The sequence below is a fragment of the Morus notabilis genome, unplaced genomic scaffold (assembly GCF_000414095.1).
Source record: "Morus notabilis unplaced genomic scaffold, ASM41409v2 Scaffold342, whole genome shotgun sequence".
In the NCBI taxonomy this organism is placed as follows: domain Eukaryota; kingdom Viridiplantae; phylum Streptophyta; class Magnoliopsida; order Rosales; family Moraceae; genus Morus; species Morus notabilis.
In genome coordinates, this window is record NW_010366042.1 from 106,410 (window position 1) to 131,483 (window position 25,074).

General features: G+C 37.5%; 1 protein-coding gene, 1 long non-coding RNA gene and 1 other non-coding gene across 3 annotated transcripts; 2 read left to right on the forward strand and 1 right to left on the reverse strand.

Annotated features, from left to right (window-relative positions):
* The first annotated feature begins 1,417 nt into the window (after positions 1-1,417).
* On the forward strand, positions 1,418-6,914 carry LOC112093789. Its single transcript, XR_002903210.1, has 3 exons — positions 1,418-1,522; positions 5,825-5,885; positions 6,479-6,914. It is a non-coding gene; the product is annotated as an uncharacterized LOC112093789 (long non-coding RNA).
* A 12,230-nt stretch (positions 6,915-19,144) lies between these two features.
* On the reverse strand, positions 19,145-19,251 carry LOC112093799. Its single transcript, XR_002903212.1, has one exon. It is a non-coding gene; the product is annotated as a small nucleolar RNA R71 (small nucleolar RNA).
* A 16-nt stretch (positions 19,252-19,267) lies between these two features.
* Positions 19,268-21,457, forward strand: LOC112093792. Its single transcript, XM_024172989.1, has one exon. The coding sequence runs from the start codon at positions 19,268-19,270 to the stop codon at positions 21,455-21,457; it is 2,190 nt and encodes a 729-aa protein (XP_024028757.1).
* The last annotated feature ends 3,617 nt before the right edge of the window (positions 21,458-25,074 follow it).

The following is a 25,074-nucleotide window of genomic DNA, read 5'->3' on the forward strand; positions in this document are numbered from 1 at the left end:
TATAGATTATGTTGCAACAAATACTGCAACAGAGCTATAAAACTTGATCAGAAAGTCAACTTTCTTGATTTTTGAAATCTTTTTATATAAGATAGAAGAAACATGGATGATCCGAATACCTCAGAATGATCTCCTTTGCAAATCTACCATTATCAAAGATACTCAAAAGTTGACTTTAATCAAATCAAATTAATTTAATTGATTCTAAACAGTTTATAAATAAACTGAACTTTCTCAAAATAATGCTAACAGCTGTCATTCAATCTTCAATTAGATCAATCACCAAAACATGCAAAAATAATGTTAACAATGAAAACCAATCAAATCCGAAATTTTAAATCCCAACAGAAGATAATTATATATAATGGAAGTAAAATGTTGCAACTAGCTTGTTTTACGTCATGATATTATGTTTGTACGTTCATGGCATTACGTCATAATATAGAATCACAAACACACACGCACACAAATGAGTGGGGGCCAAAAGACTTTATTTTATGGTGGACCTGATTGAAAGCAAGACTAGTCTCTGGCAATAATTAATAAAGGGCACTGTGACATTTTAATTTGTTTGCTCCTTCTACCTAACATTAATAGAATCATGTGATTGAGTATGAAAAAATAGTACAGTTAACTGAAGTCGTCAAAAATAATATCGAATTAGATTAAAAAATGTATCACAATTTCAGCGACATGCATCTAATATAAATGTAAAGTAAACTGTATAAATCGTCTTCAATATGAAGACGTTAGTACCAAAATTTATTTATTTATTTTTATCAAGTTTCGTTATCAAATTGATTAAGTAAATATGTAAGAAACTTGAAATAGTAAAAAGACACGGGAAGTTAGTATCGCGGTTCGGTATCCTTTTATATTTGTGTAGTCACGTCTAGACGTATGAACAATTCACTAAGTAAATAGTATTACAATTTAGATAGACTTAATCACATCAAGACTCTCTCTCAGCATGACGCGACATATAGAATCACACACACACACAAATGAGTGGTGGCCAAATGACTTTATTTTAGGGTGGACCTGAATGAGAGCAAGACTAGTCTAATGGCAATAATTAATAAAGGGCACTGTGACATTTTGTTTGCTCCTCCTATCCAACATTAATAGAATCATGTGATTGAGTATGAAAAAAAAAATAGTATGCTTATAATGGGAGACAGTTAATTGAAATCGTCAAAAATAATATCGAATTAGATTAAAAAAATGTGTCACAATTACAGCGACATGCATCTAATATAAATGTAACAATTTTGAATCTGTGTCCCGCGTATTGATAGATTAGGTATGGGAATTTATTTCATCCCGATCATAGAATTCTCTCACGTGCGTAATAATTGATCTATATAAGTGATCTATCAACAACACTTTGGATGCCACCGACGTGGGCATTCACCCACCACTACATTTCACAACCTGCCGATCTGCTCCTTCAAAGCTGAGTAGATTCATCTACAATATTCCGTCGGATATATATCAACTCAAAGATTGAACTTTTTGTGAGGTATTTTACACAACTCTCTTTGTAATTAACTGGAAGTAGAAAGAAATTAGTTTGTGAAATTCTTTCCAGAAAAAGATATAAACATCTTTCAATATATATGGTTTGCAATTCACTCGGTAATCAGTTTTCGGACTGTAAAACTATGTTAAATACACTATGGGTCCGTTTAATTCACTGATTCGAGTTTTTAATTCGAGTTGAGATGTGATTTTATGTGAGAGCTTTTTACTGTAATAAAAAAGTTAGATGTGATTATTTGTGAGAGCTTTTTACTATAGCAAAACTCAAATTCTAAACTCGAATTAGCGAAATGAACGGGGCCTATATATCAAAGTAAAGATGTTTTCAAATAAAAGAAATAAAAGAACAAACTAGCTAGTTTAACGCTGTGTAGGGGTCAGAATATTTTGGCTCATATAGGCAAAAAGTAATGGATCTAGGACCATTTTTACTTTTATTTATTTATTTATTTATGAATTTAGTTGTGAAAGTTTTAAAAATTAATCTAAATTTTCACTTCCTTCTGGTCTTCTTTTTTTCCTTCTTCTTCGATCGTGTTTAATTAGTGTTCACTTATAATTCATCTATTCTCTAGCCGTTGCATTCAGATTGATCCGGTCCGAACAACTCAATAAAAAAGAAAAAAAAAAAAAAAAAAAAAAAAAAAAAAAAAAAAAAAAACAACAACAACAACAATAACAATAACAAAACATCTCTCGTTTCTTGATCTCTCTTATTCTTGACATGAATCAGCCCTTCTAATTGTTATACAGCATCATCTCTTTGGTCACCATTCACCCACTGAAACCGGCATCCAATTAAAAAAAACATAGCTTTTAAGGGATAAGAAATTTCTTTTTTTTTTTTAAAAAGGTGCCAAAGATAAAATTTCTTATTTAACTTATAAAGCACAAAGCTTTTCCAGCATCTACAACCGAGTTAAATAAGAGTCTTCTAGAACCATGGGCTCCATCTCTAATAATTTCAACTCAAAAAATTAATTTAGTGATTGTAGTAGCTCACTCCTTTATAAACATCTGTTACCAATATGGGACTTTGTTCACGCCTCCAACAATCCTTCCTTCAAACAAAGTATCAAAGCCCCTCTTTGAACGATAATTCATTCCATCCATTGGATGCTCCATCACATTTCTATTGCATTACATGGAGATCCCACCACTATGTGCTCTCTATCGCATTTGAAGGTCTCCACTGCGTCTATGGCTACGCATTACCATGGAGGGAAGGTCTACCTCGAGCTTTCCCAAAAAAATTTCACCATCGCGATATTACCAAGAGCCCACATCTTCATTCGACACATCAATGATTCATCACCGTGCGTACACTTGGCAACATTTGTGTTCCGACTCTAATACTAATTATTAGAACTATAGGCTCCACCATAAGGGATTAGGGTTCCAACTCAAAAGATTAATCTAGTGAGTGGAATAGCATACTCCTTTATAAATCCACCATAGCTCCCACTTGTTGCCAATGTGAGATTTTGTTCGCAGGTCCAACAGAGTCCAAAAGCTCGAACGAGAAATGTTTTTACATTTCCTCTTGATGTACTCTTTTTTTTTTTTTCTTTAAGTTATCCGGACCCATTACTTCAATTGAACCTATGAGGGTTCTTTCTTTTCCAGCAAATTGTGTTTCCCTCCCTTAGTACGCCCATAATTCCTCCATCGGCCTCATCGCCTTCTGTAAAAGGATGGTTGAGGTCAAGGTTTTGAACATCAAGAACCCCATTACTTTCTTTCCTCGTTGTGATTCCATCTGTTTCCCCAAGTGATGTTTGATTTAGCGTTTTCTGAATCACGTTTTCCCCCAATGATACTTTGATTTGGCTTCTTCTTTGTTTTACTAAAAAAAAAAAAAATGTTTTGATTCCTAACCTTCAACAACAACCAAAAAAAAAAAAAAAAAAGTTTTGATTCCTAACCGTCACTATGTTTTAGAGCCAACAGTTCAAGCCTCCTGGCCTGTTATCTAATTAATAGAAGGGAAATAGTAGAAAATATACCAATATGAAAAACTTAAGAAAATATATAGGCCAATTTTTAGTTATAAAAATTAATAGGCCATAACTTGTCAAGTTATAGTTCATAACTAGATAAGTTATGGACAAACTTATCAAGTTATGGTTCATAGCCAGACAAGTTATGGACAATTATGGACAATAACTTATCAAGTTATGGTTCATAACCAGACAAGTTATGGACGAAAATAATAATTTGGCCTATTTATTAACTTATGTAAATTATTTGCCTATTAATTTTAATTCATCTTAAGTCTTGGCCTATTTCATTCTTTCTCCCTTAATAGAATCTATGAGGGTTCTTTAAGTTTTCCGGACCCATTACTTCAATTGAACTTATGAGGGTTCTTTCTTTTCCAGCAAATTGAGTTTCCCTTCCTTAGTACGCACGCACATAACTCCTTCATCGGCCTCATCGCTTTCTGTAAAGGAATGGTTCAGGTCAAGGTTTTGAGCATCAAGAACCTCGTTACTTTCTTTCCTCGTTGTTATTCCATCTGTTTCTCCCCAGTGATGTTTGATTTGGCATTTTCTGAATCACGTTTTCCACCAATGATACTTGGATTCCTAACCGTCACTATGTTTTAGAGCCAAAAGTTCGAGCCTCTTGCTCCGTTATCTAAATAGAAACTTTGAGCCAGGTTGGGTCAGCTCCTATTTTTAACGGAAATTGTAGAAAATAGGACAATATAAAAAGTTTAAGAAAGTATATAGACCAATTTTTAGTTATAGAAATTAATATGCCATAATTTGTCAAGTTATGGTTCATAACCAGATAAGTTATGGACAAATATGTCAAGTTATGGTTCATAGCCAGACAAGTTATGGACAAAAATCGTGAATTATGGACAACAACTTGTCAAATTATGGTTCATAACCAGACAAGTTATGAACAAAAATAGTAATTTGGCCTATTTATTAATTTATGTAAACTATTGGCCTATTAATTTTAATTTATCTCAAGTCTTGGCCTATTTTCCTCTTTCTCCCAATTTTTAACATGTCCCGGATGATCTAGCCCTAAAGGTAGAATTTGGGCCTAGCACGGCCCTAATATGCGTAATGGGCCAGGGCATGCCTAAGTTGGCCCGAACTTTAAGGAGAGAACTTTACAAATAAATCACTTTGGGTTAGGTCGGGCCAAACTGGGACGACCTAAAATGATTATTTGGGCCTAGACTATGGACCTGGATCGGCTCAAAAATTTAAGTGGGCCGGCCTGAGTCGAGACAAAGCCAACAATGATCAGGCCAGCCCATTTGCCTGACCTAAACTTACAACTTTAATCATTTTAAAACACTCAATTCACTCGCGTGCTGTGGATGATAAGATGAAGTACATCTACAATGAAATGCTAAATCTTAATATTTGAGTGAGAAATTTACTCTCTAATACAATACTATTTTTTAGCAAATCTGTTATACATGCTATAGTTGGTAGCAAACTAGCATATACCAATAGCAAATTTGTCATTGGATTCCTATTGGTTGATATATTTACTTTTCCATTTAATAATTGCATCACATGCATTTTAAAATATTTTAAAATTAAATTTTTGTTTTGTAACTTTTAAACTTAATGATCATGACAAAAAGTCAATTTAACATTTGAAATACTATTATACATTATAGTACAAATGAACATAACATACTGAACATGTCATTATCAATGGCAAAGCCATGCTATGCTTCCCACTGGCCCAAGTGGCTCCTTTATATTATTACGCCAGCAGTAATTTTTTTTACGATTTATTTTTATTTTGGCCCTCCTAAAATTTCAATTTGTAATATTTATATCAAAGGTTTTAGAAAAAGCTCACATATTTTAATTTTTGAATAGTGATATACTCTTATTTTTATTTAAATACCGAATAAACTAAAAGTCAAACCAACATGTTGTGTACATGAGTAATTTTTTGAACCACAAGCTGCAGAAAGTGAATTAAACTCGATTAAAACTGTTGTATTGTTGTTTTAGGAAAAACTTTTTTTGTTTAATTTCTGCCCCCCTCCCCAAGAAATTTTCTCACTCCGCTACTGGTCATGATCTTAATTTGTTTGGTCAGCAAGTTTAATTTCTTTCTAGCGTGCATGTGATAATACTTTTGTATTAGGGAAATTTATTCCGTGACTTAGATAATTTTGTAGCCTCATAATGATAGAAAAGGACACTCTGGAAATCAATAATAATTTCACTTCATTTTTATCTCTTATTTACTAGTTTTCTCCAGTTAATAATTTATCTATCCTTGCATGTTTCAGTGTCGCGGTTGCATTTAAACTCCAGTTCGATCAACTGACCAAGATTTGAACTCTTTCAGAGGTATTTCTTTTCTCCTATTTCTTTTTCCAAACAATTCTTATAATTTTTGAAGTAAATTGCATTGTTACACTTCAAATTTTTTGTTTTTTGTTTTTTTTTTTTTTGCAAAATACACATCAAACCATAATTTTAGTAAAATGTGCCCTAAACTTTCAAATCAATAGCAGTTAAAATCCAATGTTAGTTTTCAAGTGTCATCAAATTGAAGATTTCACATGATCTGATTTGAAAAATGGTGAGTTTTGTCTTTTATGTGTGAATTTGGTATCTTAAACTACTAATTTGATAATGCTTATAGCTATTGGACCTCAATTGCTATTAATTTTAAAGTTAATGCAATTTATTAAAGTTAAAAGTTTATGATGTATTAAAAAAAACAAAAAGTTTAGACCTAATACAATTGATTTTTATATAATCTAACGTTCAAAAGCATAGAATAGAATACTATTTTATAAGAAAATGAAAACGAGGACGGAAAATATTGCGTCGAAATATATGTCCTCAGTCTTACATTAAGTTGAACAACACATATTTACGTGTGTATATATATATATATATATATATATATATATATATATATATTGCATATTTAGTTTGTCCAGATACAGAAAGGAAGATGCACGGCGAATGTCCGGATATGAATAAGGGGACTAGGAAAACATCAGAGATCCAATCTGAAAAAACATCAGACAGTCAAGCTGCTAGAAGAACTGAAGACTTTCTTGGGGTGACCGGAGATACGGAGCTGCTAGAAGAACTGAAGAAAATAAATGACAACGTAAAAGCTCGAGAAGAAGAAGATCGGTCGTCACGGCCAAAGATACAAAGGGTTAAGCCTTACTTGCTGCAAAATAATAAAATCAAAAAGCATTTTATCCCAAGGGAGATTTCAGTCGGCCTAATTCATGCTGTTAGTTCCAGACTATATAAAAAGGAACTCAAGCTTAAATTGGCAAATAGATTCATCGAACGTGGCGGAGGAAAACCGGATCTATTTCTCCAAGAAATCAAGTCCAAAATCCAGTATCTAAAGACGCTCCCTGATGGTTACAGTGACGATTCCCTGGCCAGGTTGTTGTTCTTGGATGGGTGTGCAGTACTACAGTTTATACACAGTTATGTTTTGGGTGAGTTAGAAGATTTTAATATCAATACCACTCAAGCAGCATTTATCCAACAGGATTTGTTTTTGTTTGAAAACCAAATCCCCTTTCAAGTACTTACACTGTTGATGGCCGTGATGCATATGGACACGACCTCGTACAAGGTTAGCATTATCCAATTTGTCCATGAGAACAGCATTTGTGGTCCGAATAATGCATTCAATTATTACCGCAGACGATGGAATCAACAAAGGATCATTGAAATACTCGACACAACAGAGCCGGTTCACCTTCTTGACCTTCTTCGGAAGGTATCAATATTTGGTAGTATCAAGAATGTTGAAGACGAAAGCGATGCCAGAAAATTCCTCTACCAACCAAAGAATTGTCTCTTGAGTTTGGCTAATTGTTTTAGTGAAAAATGTCCTTGTATTGCGTACAAACTGGAAAAGCGTGACTGCATTGAGCAACGGTCTCTTCGTAGTGTCCAAGAACTCAAATCATCTGGAATTACAATGAAGCTTAGCAATTCCCGTAGCTTGAAATCTGTATCTTTCGCTACTCATTGCCTTGGTATTTTTGGTCACCTTAAACTTCCTGCTTTGAATGTCAATGACTCAACAGTGCGTAAGTTGTTGAACCTGGTCGCCTACGAATTATGCCTAGACGATAAAGAGATCGGATGTTATTCGGTCACTTCTTACTTAAACTTTCTCGATTTGCTCGTTGACACCGAACAAGATGTGAAAGACCTAAGGACGGCACGCATACTCCGGAATGCTCTTGGTAGCGACGCAGAAGTAGCCAAATTATTCAATACGCTAGGTTTAACTTACTTGCCCAAGTCTAATGAAGATCATTTTGAGAGGATCCACACTAAAATAGAAGAGCATTATGCGAAAAAGTGCAAGATCAAGATGGCTCAGATTTATGCTGCTTATCTCAGAAACCCCTGGCCTACTTTGGGCTTTTTCCTTGCTCCAACAGCTCTTTTATTAACAGTCGTTCAAACTTGGTATGCCATCAATCCCGGAAAGTGAGTGCTACAGATCAAGGGCAGATCTTTCTTGGGAAAAATTTCAAGTTTCAAAGAATGAACGTCGACGTTGAAGTTGGTTAAGCTGTTAAGGATGCATATTGTAGGCCGTATTTGTGTTGTATTGTATTGTATAAATAAAATAAAATATTTGGTTTTGTATTGTAATTAGTCGTTGCATTAAGTTCACTATATGTTTTTCGTTATCTTTCTTTAGTTAATTTCTGTCAATGTATTATTCCAACTGATCACTTTCTTGATCATCTCATTCTCTCTATAAAGAAACAAGAAGAGCCATTAAGCTCAGTCTGTTTGATTTTTCCCAAACCTTATGGAAAGATCTCTGGGCGTCACTGCTATCTTTAGTAAGAGCAGCTTCCTTATCAGTCAGGAGTGCCAAATCAAGGTCAAGATCTCTGGGCATTCACGTGAAACTGGACTTGTTCACTCCATTCAGAGAAATTGAGCCCATTAAATTTCATAATAGGCGAAGCTTGCGAAAGAAGAGAGACAGAAACGGATGCTGCAAAATACATAGAATGCTCATTCATTAATGCTTTGAGTTGTAAATTTAAACACATAATACAGATTCGAGGAATTATTCGGTACACCGGGTGTACCACATTATATTACTAATGTAGTACACTCATTTAATGAAATTGTACCATTTAGACATTTTGTCTACGTTAGATTTTCACTTCTATTTTTCTCTTTCCTAATAGGTATTTACATTAATTATTGAGTCAATAACACTTATTATTCTACCAAATTTATTTTTTTTTCCCTCAGCCGATGGAACAACAAGGGACATTAAGAGAAATTTGATTATTGTATTTTAGGAATAAAAATAATAATTTAAAGTTAAGTCATTAAAATAAAGAAATTGGGTAGAATAATAAGTGTTTTTAACTCAATAATTAATGCAAATACTTATTAGGAAAGAGAAAAATAAAAGTGATCAAGCTGACATAGATAAAATGTCTAAATGATACAATTTCATTAGACAAATATACCACATAAATAATATGACGTGGTACACTCGGTGTATTGAAATTCTCCTTTAGGTGATACAAAAATAACATAATTGATGCTTAATTTTTAATTTCACGTAAGTGGCAATTAAATATACTCCACTTAGATACGCTTGCTATCTTTGGATATGCTAAACAAATCTAACCAAGTATATCAATTAACCACTTTAATGTTCATGATCATAAAATGACTAATCAACCTTTGGGCCATCCTTAAATATTTTATAATCTATGAACTTCACATACCCATTACATAAAAATATTACCATCATGTCATCTCATTCATAAGCATCACATAATCATGGGTAATTGAATTTTATTTAATTTGACATGATCTACGGAAATTTTCTAATTTGGCCACTTTGGTGACAAACAAATTATTCATAACATAGACATCAAATCAAATAATAATATTATACAATTTGGTAATCATAAAACTTTAAGGTTTGGCCACTTTGGTGACTAACAAACTACTTGGATTGATTTATTCAAATTGCATGATCATGACAATTATTAACATCAATATTATAGTATAAACAGAATGTTGATTCTTGATGAAACAAGCATTACCATAATGTCAGTATGCATAAATATATGTTGTTTCAGAAGCAACAATACACAAACATCACAAAATAAAAATAAATCAAGTCCAAAGAGCCAAAAATCCCCAATTTCCATCATGATTTCAACCAAAATCCATCAAATTCCAACTCAAACTGAAAATAAGTTCTATCAAAGGAAAATTCAAGATTTCAAGAGAAGTTTTTAAATCTTACCCCAAATCATTCTCTTAATGTTAGAGAACTTCTTGAAGTTCCTCTTTGGTGCAAGATCTTGGAAGATTGTGACAAATTTTTAAGAGAGAGAGAGAGAGAGAGAGAGAGAGTTACGGGAGGAAGAGGCAAAAGAAGAAAAAAAAAGAAAAGAAAAATGATAAACATTAAGAGCCTGTTTAGTTTGTTGATTTGAATTTTTAATTTGAGTTGAGATGTGACTTTATGTGAGAGCTTTTTATTGTAACAAAAAAGTTAGATGTGACTGTTTCTGAGAGCTTTTTACTGTATAGCAAAACTCGAATTCTAAACTCAAATCGGTGAAATGAACGTGCCCTAAAGATATTTAAGAAAGTAGATCAGAAAATGTGTCTTCACACACTTCTAAGATGAGAATATAAATACTAAAAATGTTTAGAATCCTTGAAAATATTTAAACTTACATATTAGAAACATTTAATGAACAAAATTAATTAATTAAACGAGATTAGGCACACTAATAAATCTCAATTGTCTTAATTAATCCATATATTAATTTCTTTTTCTTTTGGTATGAATTCGGTGGTGAAATTGAGTTTTGTGATCTATTTTTCACTTCATTTTTGCTTTCTTTCCTCCTCTTTATTTTTCGATCTTGTTCGCTAATTTTTAGAGTTAGTTTTAGAGTGAGAGTTATTATTTTTGTTATAACTTATTCTTTCATATTAGCCTGTTTCATGGTTATATATATACTTGTAATCACTAATGATTCAGAGTTGAATGAGATTTTCATTTTTCTCCACGATTTCATTGTCCTCACAATATGGTATCAGAGCGAAGCTAGACTGTTCGTCTTCTTCACCAATCTTTGCATCTCATTCGCTTCCGCTCCTCGTGAAATTCTTCGATTCATTCAATCTGCTTCTTGATTCAGTTCGAGTCTTCGATTCTATTTCTGATCGGGTGAATCTGCAATTTTTGGTCTTTCTTCGATTTCTATGGCGACTTTTCAATCTGAGAACCCCGGAGTTTCAATCAAAAGATTCGCCATTGATGATCCTCTGAGTCCTTACTACCTTCATCATTCAGATAGTCCTGGTCTTGTGCTTGTCTCGCAATTGTAGACAGGAGATAACTATGCCTCCTGGAGCAGAGCGATGATGATTGCCCTATCTGTCAAGAACAAACTGGGATTTATCGATGGATCCATCACCAAACCAGAAGGTACTGATCTGAATCTCCTTAGTTCGTGGATTCGGAACAACAATATGGTGATTTCGTGGATTCTGAATTCTGTCTCTAAAGAGATTTCTGCTAGAAGCTTGTTTGCTGAATTTGCTTTTGAGATCTGGTTTGATTTTAAAGATCGATTCCAACAAAGTAATGACCCTAGGATCTTTCAATTGCGTTGAGAATTAGTGAATCATATTTAAGAACAGAACTTTGTCAGTGTGTATTCTACAAAACTGAAGGCTCTGTGGGAAGAACTGAGCAATTTTTAACCGGCTTGTACTTGTGGAAAATGCACTTGCGGTGGCGTTAAGGAACTTAGTTCCTACTATCAAATGGAGTACATCATGTCATTTCTCGTGGGACTCAATGATTCCTTTCCACAAGTCAAAGGTCGGTTACTTTTACTGGATCCTCTTCATCCCATCAATAAGGTTTTCTCCATGATTGCTCAAGAGGAACGTTAGAGAGTAATTGGTCAACAAAATCTAGGCACAGATTCAGCTAATGGAATGGCATTTGCTGCTGTCAAAAGGAGACAACTCAAAAGGTCAGAAGAAAGAGGGGCCCTTTTGTACCCATTGCCATTATTGTTGTGAAAAATCATAACGCAAGTATACACTATCGTAATCAAGTAATATAATAGTGAATAAGAATATCATCCCACGAGGATTGTTGTTTACTAATTACCGAAATTATATTAACCCTAATTTTATTTGAATAATAAAAAAGAGAGCATATAAAATTAAGTAAAGTAAAATTAAAATGATTAAATAAATCAAACAAAGCTAATAATGGAATAAAATTCAATAGATTAAGACTCTAGGGTTTTCGATTTCACCAAAATTAATCCTGTTTAAATTCCCATAATTCAAGAAAATTAACATTTAATCATATACTGACAGTAATTTCTCTAAAGGAATTATTATTCTTTCTCAAGCACCGATAATATTAATCCAACAAGCAAAATCTACATCTCTGTCAGACTTCTAAACCTGTTGAAAATCATTAAGTGCAAGAAATTCAAAAGAACTGCATAAGCATCATAGATATCTCTATCCTATGAACAACTCATGGTATTTCAATTAAGAGCTTATTTAATTATCACCTCTCGGTCTCAAATCAAATACAAAATCATGTAATAGTTGGCCAAACAATCACAAGCATTAAGAATAAATTGAAATACTCAACATATATGGATTAAATATCAATTACTTAAAAATAAGATTGAGAATCTGAACAATCATAATCCGGCTACATCGTAGCCCTAGAAAAAGGAATTAGTTCATCTCTAAACAAAATAAATTCCTAAACAAAGTCTTAATCATTGGAAAGGAAAGAAAAGAACTAGTTTGGAGTTGAATTGAAGCATCTCCGTCTCCGGATTTGAGCCGTTCTTCTTCACCGTACCCAATTCTCCTTTTCTTCTCTTGAATCTTCTCTCAAAACCCAGCCGTCACTCCACAGTCAAAAAGTCCCTTCTAATTGCCCTAGAATCATCTATTTATATGTTTTGGAGCATTAGGGTCAAAACGGGTAAGTTTTCTCGCGATTGGCCTTCAAAACGCGTCTTTTCTCGCGCCGTAGCGCTGAGTTCCTAGCGTTGCGGCGCTACTGTGTAAAAATCCTGGGCGCTGCAGCGCTGTCATGGGCGCCAAAGCACTGCCCATTCTACCCTACTGCACTGATTCCGTAAAACTCAGCGCCAAGGCGCTACAGATTGGCGCCTAAGCGCTATGTTTGCTGTCTTTTTCCACCGAAATTTGTCCAAAACCTTCCAAATCATAGACTTTCACCTAACCTTCAAAGAAAGAATGAAAACACATAAAAACTAACAAAAACCTCGAAAGCTAACAAGATATTAAGTGTAAAACGATACTAAATGAGCAAGTAAAACTCACTCATCAATTATCATGGTCACACCGTGGATAAATGCTAAAAGTTACATGGCTATCCGCCAGGTTTCAAGCAACGACCAAGAAACCAGTTCAACAACCAGCCTGTAGCTATCAACCAGGTCTCTAGTCAATCCAATCACACAGAGAAAAACAACTAGGAAGTTGGTGGTGCTCATACTTTCTTCCAAATTCTTGACAAGACTCAGTATCATCAACTAATGACAATGTTTGCCAACCATTTGTCTTCATTCGTTAACACTGGTGAACATCAAGATGGCCCAAGTGCCTCATATTCAACAGGTACATGTTTATGTGTTTCTGTGACTCCTTTAATATCGTCTTCAAGGTTTTGGGTAGTGGACTCTGGGGCTTCTAGACATATTTACGCGAATGCTAATGCTTTTATAACTATGTGATCTATAAAGAATTTTGTTGTCACATTACTAAACCATACACACATTACCATTTGAAGGATCAATTACGTTGTGATGTTTCCACGTTCAATAAAAATGATCCCTGTTATATCTGCCTTTTAGCTAAACAAAGAATATTGCCCTTTATTTCTCATAACCATTTGTCTTCATATCCTTTTGATTTGGTTCATTGTGACATTTGGGGCCCATATCATGTACCTGCTCATTTAGGACACAGATATTTTTTAACTCTTGTGGATGACTACACTCGTTTTACTTGGGTATTTCTTCTAAAACACAAGTCTGATGTATCTACTGTTATACCACGTTTTTTCACATGGTTAATTCCCAGTTTAATGGTAAAATCAAGGCATTCAGGACTGACAATGCTAAAGAGTTGGCCTCTACATATTTTTTTCATCAAAAAGGGATTTTGCATTGATTTTCATGTGTGGACAGGCCACAACAAAACTTAGTGGTTGAAAGGAATAATCAACACTTGTTGAACGTTGCTCGAGCCCTGTATTTTCAGTCCCGTGTTCCTATTCAATTATGGATGAATGTGTTTTGATTATAACATTCTTAGTGAATACGACACCATCACCATGGCTCAAGCACAAGACCCTATATGAACTCTTGTATCAGAATCTTGTTGATTTCTCATCTCTTCAAGTTTTTGGTTGTCTTGTTTTTGCCTCCACTCTACCAGTTCACCATTCCAAGTTTCATCCATATGCTTGAGTATGTGTGTTCTTGGGATATCCTCCTGGTATGAAAGGTTACAAGCTGTATGACATTGAGAACAAAGAAATATTTTTCTCTGGGGATGTCGTGTTTCACGAAGATATCTTCCCGTTTCACTCAGTGGTTGCTGCCGACACCTTAGTCGATCCATTCCCTGATGTGGTTCTACCTACTTCATTGCTTGAAGTTCCCAATTTAATTCCTCCAGCTGAAGATTCTCTCGATTCACCGCCTGCAGAGCAACTTCCATCTCAATCGTTCTCTCCTGCACCTGCCACTGCACCTGCCATTGTTCCCACTCGAAAATCTACAAGATTTTCTCATCCTCCATCTTATCTATGGGAATTTCATTGCAACATGTTATCCAAAGCTGAGATGACTCCTTCCAGCAACCTGTATTTCCTGGACAAGTTCATATCTTATGATTCTTTATCTAGTTCTCACAAGCATCTTGTCTTAAATATATCTTTTCCGTTTGAGCCCCAGTTTTATCATCAAGCAGTTCAATTCCCACATTGGCGAGAAGCTATGAAGGCCGAGCTAGATGCTATGGAAGCTAATCACACTTGGACTGTGGTTCCTTTGCCTACAGGGAAGCATTCCATTGGTTGCAAATGGATTTACAAAGTCAAATACAAGTTCGATGGTTCTGTGGATCGACATAAAGCCCGGTTAGTGGCTAAAGGATACACTCAACAAGAAGGTGTCGATTTCTTTGAAACCTTCTCCCCTGTTGCAAAGTTAGTTACTGTCAAAATACTATTGGCTCATGCTGCTAGCCAGAATTGGCATCTCGCTCAATTAGATATGAATAACACTTTCCTTAATGGAGATTTATTTGAGGAAGTGTATATGGATCTACCTCTTGGATATGTTGGAAAGGGGGAGCATTCTACTCATAAGGGAAAGTTAGCCTGCAAACTTCATAAGTCCATTTATGGGCTCAAACAAGCCTCTAGACAATGGTACTCTAAGTTATCCCAATCTCTTCTCCGATTTGGTTTCGTTCAATTGAAATATGATTACTCCCTGTTCACTAAGGGCTCTGGTCCTTCCTTTGTGGCATTACTGGTTTATGTGGATGATATAGTCATTCTGGGCCCTCAATCTCCATCATCAATTCCTTGAAATCTTTCCTTCAAGGTCAATTTAAACTCAAGGATTTAGGGAATTTGAAGTATTTCCTTGGGATTGAAATAGCATGATCTCGAACAGGCATCATCCTTTCTCAGAGGCATTACACTCTACAGCTCCTAGAAGACACTGGTTTTCTCGCAAGTAAACCAGCTAATGTTCCTATAGATCCCAAAACTCGGCTTGCTGCTGCCGATGGTGAACTCTTGCAAGATGTCTCTCAGTACAAGCGCCTTATTGGTCGCCTTTTATACCTCACTTTGTCTCGGCTTGACATTACTTTTGCTGTCCACAATCTTAGTCAGTTTTTGGCCCAACCTCGTGTTCCTCATTTAGCAGCTGCTCATCATCTTCTTAGGTATCTCAAGTCCACTCCTGGTCAAGGATTATTCTTTTCTGCCTCATCCTCTATTCAACTCAAAGCCTTCTCTGATACTGATTGGGGTTCCTGTCCAGATACCAGACGGTCTATTACTGGTTTTTGTATTTTCCTAGGTGATTCCCTGGTCTCTTGGAAGGCTAAAAAGTAGAACACCATCTCTCGCTCGTCTACTGAGGCCGAATACAGAGCTTTAGCTGCTGTCACAAGTGAGTTAGTCTGGTTAAGCGAGTTATTAAAAGATTTTGCTGTAAAGTCGACTCCACCAGCCCTTTTATACTGTGATAACCAAGCTGCCATTCACATTGCTAATAATCCCACCTTCCATGAGCGAACCAAGCATATAGAAATCGACTGTCACTTTGTCCGTGATAAAATTATTGATGGTTCAGTCAAACTTATGCCTATTCGCTCTCATCACCAACTTGCTGACATGTTTACAAAGCCTCTGGCTTCTTCCTTCTTATCCTCATTGTTATCCAAGATGGCTGTTAAGAACATTCACAGTCCATCTTAAGGGGGAGTTTTAGAGTTAGTTTTAGAGTCAGTTAGAGAGTTGTTATTTTTGTTATAACTTATTCTTTCATATTAGCCTGTTTCATGGTTGTATATATACTTGTAATCACTGATGATTCAGAGTTGAATGAGATTTTCATTTTTCTCCACGATTCCATTGTCCTCACAATACTAATAATTCGCCTATTCATCATTCTCTCCTCCACAACTGCGCTCGTTTAGCGATACTCCGATCTGACCAACTGAAAATTCAAACTCGTTTACAGGCAACCTTTTTTCTCCTTCCTTTAACTTTATCGAAAATTCACTATGATAGTATCTTAATTACTGATATATAGTGCCTTTTTCGAAATCTTTCTTTTTTTTTTTTGGCTCTGACTAAATCATTCTTTAATAATACATGTTAAAAGCCTTTTTAACAAGATTGATTGTTATATAATCTTGTATAATTTAGGAACACACAAATACAATAGCGTTCTCATTTTAGAATCTTTTACATTTTTCAAATGGAAAAGAGGAAGGAACTTTATCTTTTCAAATTAATATTGCAAACATTCTCACTTTGTTCGTTAGTTTAACACCATATATAGTAGTGCTAAAACATATTTGTAGGTATATATTGACGTTTTATTTGCATTTTGTCTAGGTACAAAAGTAAATATGCCTGAAGAAATAATTCTGCATGTGAAAGAGGAAATCCCGCAAGATGAGAAAACATCAGAGAATCAATTAAAAAGTAGAACACTCGATGACCAAACTAAAGCTCCTACTAACAACCTTCCTGGGCTGATCCAAGATGAGCAGAAGCTGCTAGAAGAACTGAAATTTAAAGAAGCTGATCAAGCGCAGCGGTCTCAAGGGACGATACAAAAGGTTCCAATGATCATGCGCAAAAATAAAGATATCAAAAAGTATTTTATGCCACAGGAGATTTCAATCAGTCCGATTCATGCTCAGCATCCGAATTTGTCTAAAGGGGAATGATAACTCAGAGAAATAGAGTTATTTAGTATACTTTTAGGCTTAATATTTATTTATATTCTCCGGGTAAAATGCCTTTGTGTTAGTATTTTGAATAGCATTTATTAATCTTTTTCCGTGTGGCAGAAAGTTGTTATTTATGGGAAATCTTGCTATATTTTGAAGTTATTCCTCAATTCAACTCATTGCATTGATCCTGGGAACTTAGTGCATGATGTCCACAGGAGGTGCTGACGTAGGCTTTTGGTGAGAAAAGCACGGTGGAAAACACAAATGTTGAAATGCCCCCAATGCCATAGCATTGCTGCAGCAAAGTCGCAGCAAAAGCAGGAGCAGCCAAAAATTAGCAAGCTGGCGCAGTTTGTCTTTTAGCGCTGGTAGTGGTCCAAGCACTGACGGGACAGCTGTAAGAGCACCAGGAGGGGGGACCATCAATCATGACTCTCATGCATACACTTGTCACTAGGGCACCTCAACATGCCCTAGTATATAAAGGAAAAGAAGAGTATAGTACAACCAGCGAGAGAAGAGGAGAAAATCAGGAGAGGCGCACAGAATTCCTGGATGAGCTGGAAACGGAGACAGAAGAGAGTACAGGAGATTTTGGACGCTGGAGCTGGAGAAAAGAAGAGTACAGCACGGATACACAGGGGTTTTTGACCTCAGATTCTAGCTTAGCTGTTTTCTCCTTCTCTTTGTATTTACTTTCCGAGACCTTATGGATCTGTTATTTGTTATTAATTCTGATTTTGTTGAACTAAACATGAGCTAAATTCCTTAGCTAGGATTATTGATGGAACCAAAGTTGCAATGAAGATCTATTTGCTATTTTGATTGATAATGTAATTTTCATCTGGTTTATTCAAGCATATTTATTGTTTACTTTCTATTAAGTGACAGGCCATCATTTAGTAAGAAAACACAAACTTAAGCTAATTCTGGAAAGGTTGGTTGAGTTAGATCTAGCTTGGATAATGTAAGAGATAGTATAGGAATATACTATTATCTTGCACAACCCATTAAAATTGATGTTAACGTCAGGTCTGTAAACTAAAACACATAGGAATATGTTGGTTTGGTTTAAGGAATTACAAGCATAAATCTGTCGGAAGATGATTATGTAGAATTTTAGGTTGACTAGATGAACTTTGCTACAGCAATCGTATAGCAAATCGTGGTCAGAGTTGCAACCGAGGGGAAATCAGTAATCCTAGCCTTCATCCATCATTAAATCACAGCTCTAAGCTCAGATCTTGTTGACTTTTACCTCTTGTCTGCATTTAAATTACAGTCTTTGGTCTTATACATTCTTTTCACTTAATTAATATCAATTTGGCATTCAAACTATTCTCAATCATATTGATAAAACTAGTTTTTGTAATAGAATTCCTCATTAACTCAGTCCCTGTGGAATTATAGAAATCAGTTTTTGTTCATTTAAATCCAATATTGCTTCTGTTAATCTCAGTTGCTCCTGTTGTGCTAAAGCAGGTGTAACCTTCTTGCATGAATAGACCAAGGGATGCAGATTTGATTCCCTTGGACCCAGAAATTGAAAGAACCTTTAGAGCCAGAAGAAGGGAACAACAGCGGTTAGCTGGAATTGAAGAAATGGCTGACGGAGTAGGTGGGAATAATCAAGGTAATCAAGTGGTAGTAATAGCAGAGGATAGGGACAGGGCCATCAGGGATTATGCCATCCCCATGCTCGATGGTTTGCATCCAGGCATTGTGAGGCCAGAAATCCAGGCAACTAAGTTCGAGTTGAAGCCGGTCATGTTCCAAATGCTCCAAACCGTGGGGCAGTTCAGCGGGATGCTGACTGATGACCCACACATGCACCTTAGGCTTTTCATTGAAGTATGTGAAGCATTTAAGGCCCCAGGTGTGACAGAAGAAGCTCTTCGTCTCAAGTTATTTCCTTATTCTCTAAGGGACCGAGCTAGAGCATGGCTGAATTCTCTGCTGCCAATTCGGTAGCTAATTGGAATGATTTGGCTGAGAAATTTCTGGTGAAATATTTCCCTCCGAACAAAAATGCCAAACTTAGGAATGATATCACATCATTTCAGCAGTTGGAGGGGGAAGCTCTATGTGAATCATGGGAACGCTTTAAGGAATTATTAAGGAAGTGTCCATACCACGGACTCCCCTATTGGATTCAAATGGAAACCTTCTACAATGGGCTCAATGCTTCAACTAGAGCCATGGTGGACGCCTCAGCGAATCGAGCCTTACTTGTCAAGACGTACAACGAGGCTTATGAAATTCTGGAAAGAATGTCCAACAACAATTACCAGTGGCCCACCGAAAGAGTTTTTGCAGGGAGACGAGTGGCAGGAATTCATGAAGTAGATGCGGTGACTGCGTTGACTGCTCAAGTTTCTTCTCTTTCCAATATTTTGAAGTCTCTAAATGTGGCTGCTCCAGCTAATGCAGCAACCCCAGTTGCATTAACTTGTGTCTACTGTGGAGCTGAGCACTCATTTGAAAATTGCCCATCCAACCCCGAGTCGGTTTGCTATGTGAACAACTTTAACCGGAATAACAACCCTTATTCCAACTCATATAACCAGGGGTGGAAGCAACATCCGAATTTTTCTTGGTCGAATCAAGAAGCTAATCCGATGCCAGGACCTAGCAAACCAGCATATCCACCAGGATTTCATCAACATCAACATCAAAGACAGCCACCTCAAGAGCAATCAAATCAGAGGCAGCCACATCAAGCGTCATCAACCCCTATGGAGGCATTACTTAAAGAGTACATGGCAAGGAATGACTCGCTCATTCCGGGTCAAGCTGCTCTCCTCCAGAGTCAAGCTGCATCGTTGAGGACCTTGGAAAATCAAGTGGGGCAGTTGGCTAATGTTCTCAGTAATAGACCCCAAGGATCGCTTCCGAGCGATACGAAAAACCCAAGAAGAGATGGTAAGGAACATTGTAAGGAGCATTGTAAAGCTATCACACTTCAGAATGGTAGAGAAATTGAACAACTAACTCGACAGACTGCAGCAACAGAGCACTCTTCGATCCAAACCCAGGAAGTCCAGCAACCACCAGCTGAATCAGAACAGGATGTGGTCGACCAGGATGCTACAGCAAAGCTGAAGCAAAACAAACCAGAGAGACCTCCACCCCCATTTCCACAGAGATTTCAGAATCAAAAACAAGATAAGCAATTCAGGAGATTCCTTGACGTGCTGAAACAGCTTCATATCAACATTCCACTCGTGGAGGCATTGGAGCAAATGCCGAGTTACGTTAAGTTCATGAAGGATATCCTCACAAAGAAACGAAGGCTAGGTGAATTTGAGACGGTGGCACTAACCGAAGAATGCAGTGCAATCTTGAAGAATCGGCTGCCACCCAAGTTGAAGGATCCTGGTAGCTTCACCATACCATGCTCCATTGGAGATCAATACATCGGAAAAGCTTTGTGCGACTTGGGGGCGAGCATTAATCTAATGCCAATGTCCATTTTCAGAAAGCTGGGAATAGGTGAAGTGAGCCCCACCACTGTTACGTTGCAGCTAGCCGACAGGTCTTATGCTCACCCAGAGGGAAAAATAGAAGACGTCCTAGTACGGGTGGACAAATTTATATTTCCAGCCGACTTCATCGTGTTGGACTATGAAGCGGATAAGGAGGTACCGATTATCTTGGGGAGACCCTTCTTAGCTACAGGCAAGACGTTGATAGATGTTCAAAAAGGAGAGTTGACAATGAGGGTCCACGATCAACAAGTCACTTTCAATGTGTTCAAAGCGATGCGTTTCACTGATGAGGTGGAGGAATGTTCAGCAATGAACGTTTTGGATTCATTAGTGGCAGCAGAGTTTGAAAAGACATGTGCTGAGAAATTGATGACAGAGGAGGACCTGATTGATTCGGAGATTAATGAGGACAACAATGATAAACAAGTATCAAGGTTGGAGGGTAGGCATGCAGCAACAAAGTCTAGGAGGCATTTCGAGTCGTTGGACTTGTCAACAGAGCCTTTAAGGCAGCATAAGCCCTCAGTGGAAGAGCCCCCCATTTTGGAACTAAGACCCTTACCGGCACACTTAAGGTACGCTTATTTGGGTGATTCCGATACTCTTCCTGTAATTATTGCCTCTGGATTAAATGACATGCAGGAAATACAACTACTCGAGGTGTTAAAAAAGTTCAAACGTGCAATTGGGTGGACCATCGCTGATATAAAAGGAATCAGCCCATCAATCTGCATGCATAAAATTTTGCTACAGGAATGCTGCAGCAATTCAGTAGAGCAGCAGAGAAGGTTGAATCCGATCATGAAGGAGGTAGTGAAGAAAGAGGTAATTGGATTCATCAGTGGCAGCAGAGTTTGAAAAGACATGTGCTGAGAAATTGATGATAGAGGAGGACCTGATTGATTCAGAGATTAATGAGGACAACAATGATAAACAAGTATCATGGTTGGAGGGTAGGCATGCAGCAACAAAGTCTAGGAGGCATTTCGAGTCGTTGGACTTGTCAACAAAGCCTTTAAGGCAGCATAAGCCCTCAGTGGAAGAGCCCCCCATTTTGGAACTAAGACCCTTACCGGCACACTTAAGGTACGCTTATTTGGGTGATTTCAATACTCTTCCTGTAATTATTGCCTCTGGATTAAATGACATGCAGGAAATACAACTACTCGAGGTGTTAAAAAAGTTCAAACGTGCAATTGGGTGGACCATCACTGATATAAAAGGAATCAGCCCATCAATCTTCATGCATAAAATTTTTCTACAGGAATGCTGCAGCAATTCAGTAGAGCAGCAAAGAAGGTTGAATCCGATCATGAAGGAGGTAGTGAAGAAAGAGGTAATTAAATGGCTTGATGCAGGGATAATTTACCCTATTTCAGACAGCTCTTGGGTCAGCCCAGTTCAATGCGTACCCAAGAAAGGTGGAGTCACCGTGGTTCCAAATGACAATAACGAGTTGATTCCTACAAGAACAGTTACTGGTTGGAGGGTATGTATGGACTACAGGAAACTGAACAAAGCAACCAGAAAGGACCACTTCCCTCTGCCTTTCATCGACCAGATGCTTGATAGGTTGGCTGGAAAAGAATATTACTGTTTCTTAGATGGATACTCAGGCTACAACCAGAATGCCATAGCACTAGAGGATCAGGAGAAGACCACTTTCACATGTCCGTATGGGACGTTTGCTTTCATAAGGATGCCTTTCGGACTCTGCAATGCTCCAGCAACTTTTCATAGATGTATGATGTCCATTTTTACAGATATGGTGGAGAAGTCGCTGGAGGTTTTTATGGATGATTTCTCAGTTTTCAGAGATTCCTTTGGGGATTGCCTCACCAATTTGGAAAGAGTTTTAATGAGGTGTGAGGAAACCAATTTGGTTCTAAATTGGGAAAAATGCCACTTCATGGTACAAGAGGGCATCGTTTTGGGTCACAAGATCTCCAACAAAGGCATTGAGGTGGACAAGGCAAAGATAGAAGTAATAGACAAACTACCGCCACCAACATCAGTGAAGGGGATTAGGAGTTTCCTGGGCCACGCCGGTTTTTATCGGCGGTTCATAAAAGATTTTTCAAGGATATCTAAGCCATTATGCAGTTTGGTGGAGCAAAGTCGGTCATTTGAGTTCAATGGCGAATGCCATCAAGCATTTTTGGAATTAAAGAAGCGGCTGGTGTCTGCTCCCATATATCTTGTGGCACTAAGGTGATCGTATACACTGACCACTCCGCCATTAAGTACCTGATTGCAAAAAAGGACGCCAAGCCACAGCTGATCCGCTGGATACTACTGCTGCAAGAATTTGATCTGGAAATAAAGGACAGAAAAGGATCCGAAAATCAGGTTGCAGACCATCTTTCCAGGCTAGAGGAGGGAAGTGAGATTGAACCAAGGGAGCCCATCCGAGAGACCTTCCCAGATGAGCAACTTTTGGCCGTACAACAAGCCAAGGCTCCCTGGTATGCAGACTTCGTGAATTTTATAGTGAGTGGGCTGTTTCCGCCTGAAATGAGTAGTCAACAGAAGAAAAGGTTCTTGCATGATGCTAAATTTTATTATTGGGATGAGCCATTTCTTTACAAACAGTGTGCGGACCAGGTAATGCGACGATGTATCCCTGAGGAAGAAGTTCAAAGCATCCTCCAACATTGCCATTCATCACCCTATGGAGGGCATTTTGGAGGAACAAGAACAGCTGTAAAGGTCCTCCAATCTGGATTCTATTGGCCTACAATCTTTAAGGATACGCATGAGCTTGTAAAAAGATGCGACAGTTGCCAACGTGTTGGCAACATCTCCCGCCGGCACGAAATGCCGTTGAGTAACATTCTGGAGGTGGAATTATTTGATGTATGGGGCATAGACTTCATGGGCCCATTTCCTCCTTCTTTTGGAAACTTGTACATCTTGGTGGCAGTAGATTATGTCTCAAAATGGGTGGAGGCAGCAGCACTTCCAACAAACGATTCCAAGGTAGTCGTGAAATTCCTTCATAAAAACATCCTTACACGATTTGGAACACCAAGGGTTATCAACAGCGACGAGGGTACCCACTTCGGCAGCAAGCAATTTGAGCACCTTTTCAGCAAATATGGAGTAAAACACAAGATTGCCATAGCATACCACCCACAAACCAGTGGGCAAGCTGAAGTCTCCAACAAGGAAATAAAGAGCATCTTAGAGAAGGTGGTCAACCCAAATAGAAAAGATTGGTCGCTGAGATTGGAGGATGCTCTATGGGCATACAGAACAGCATTCAAGACACCGCTGGGAATGTCCCCATTCTGCCTAGTCTTTGGGAAGGCATGCCACTTACCGGTGGAGTTGGAGCATAGAGCATATTGGGCAGTAAAACAGCTGAACATGGACCTCAATTTAGCAGGAAAAAAGCGTTTGTTGCAGCTGAATGAACTGGAGGAATTCCGGCTGCTAGCATATGAAAGTGCCAAATTATATAAGGAGAAAACTAAGAAATGGCATGACAAAAGAATCATTCCTCGACAGTTTGAAGTTGGGCAGCAGGTTCTACTTTTCAATTCCAGGTTGAAATTATTTCCAGGGAAATTGAAGTCCAGATGGTCAGGTCCTTTTGTGGTACATCAAGTCTATCCACATGGGGCAGTAGAGATAGCAGCTGCAGATTCAGGGAGAACCTTCAAGGTGAACGGCCAGCGACTAAAGCACTACTGGGGTGACGAGATTATTCGCCAGAAAACCTCCATCTCACTTCAAGACGCATAAGAGCACGGCCGAGTCAGGCTGAAGACGTTAAAACAAGCGCTTGAGAGAGGCAACCCTATACTTTTAATTCCTATATGTCCTTTGATTTTTTTTAGTTTTTGTAATGACTTTTTATTTCTGTTGTGAATAGCGTGATTGTTATCCAGGAAGGCGTTGGGCAGAAGTAATGTTGGCGGGAGAAAGGAAGGTTTTAGCTCAAAGGACAGGGAGGGCTGAGTCCAGAATTTTGCTGCAGCAAAATTCTTCTCAATAAAAAATTTTGCTGTAGCAATATTTTAAAGAAAAAAAAAACAAAACAAAAACACGGGGGATAAAAAGGGGCAACATGCCCTATCGCTTTCATTCAAAACTCCCAATTTCCCTTTCAGAAAAAAAAAACAAAAAAAAATAAAAAACCCTACCAGCCCCACCAAGTGTTTCCGTGGCATCCCTTTCTCCTGCGCCGTCAACCCCACTAATCAGCCGTGACCGCAGCCTGGTGCGCACTCGAATCTAAGGGGCCCAGTTGGTGTTGATTCTACTGTTGAGGCTTTCCCCTATTCAGATTCGTCAAGAGAAGTTTTGGCGCAGAATTTCAATTTCAGCTTTGGGGCCGAAATTTTTTCTAGTTGAGCCGCTCTTTCCGTCGCCGATCCCGAAATGGTGCGCACGAAGAGGCCAGCCAACAAAAGAGTGGGTCGCGTGCCAAGGAACCCACAGATTAGTTACCAGACATTTTCCTCAATAGC

Bases quoted from the DNA above. Each gene is read 5' to 3' on its own strand.
- LOC112093792 (XM_024172989.1), top strand. From the start codon at position 19,268: ATGGAAACCTTCTACAATGGGCTCAATGCTTCAACTAGAGCCATGGTG.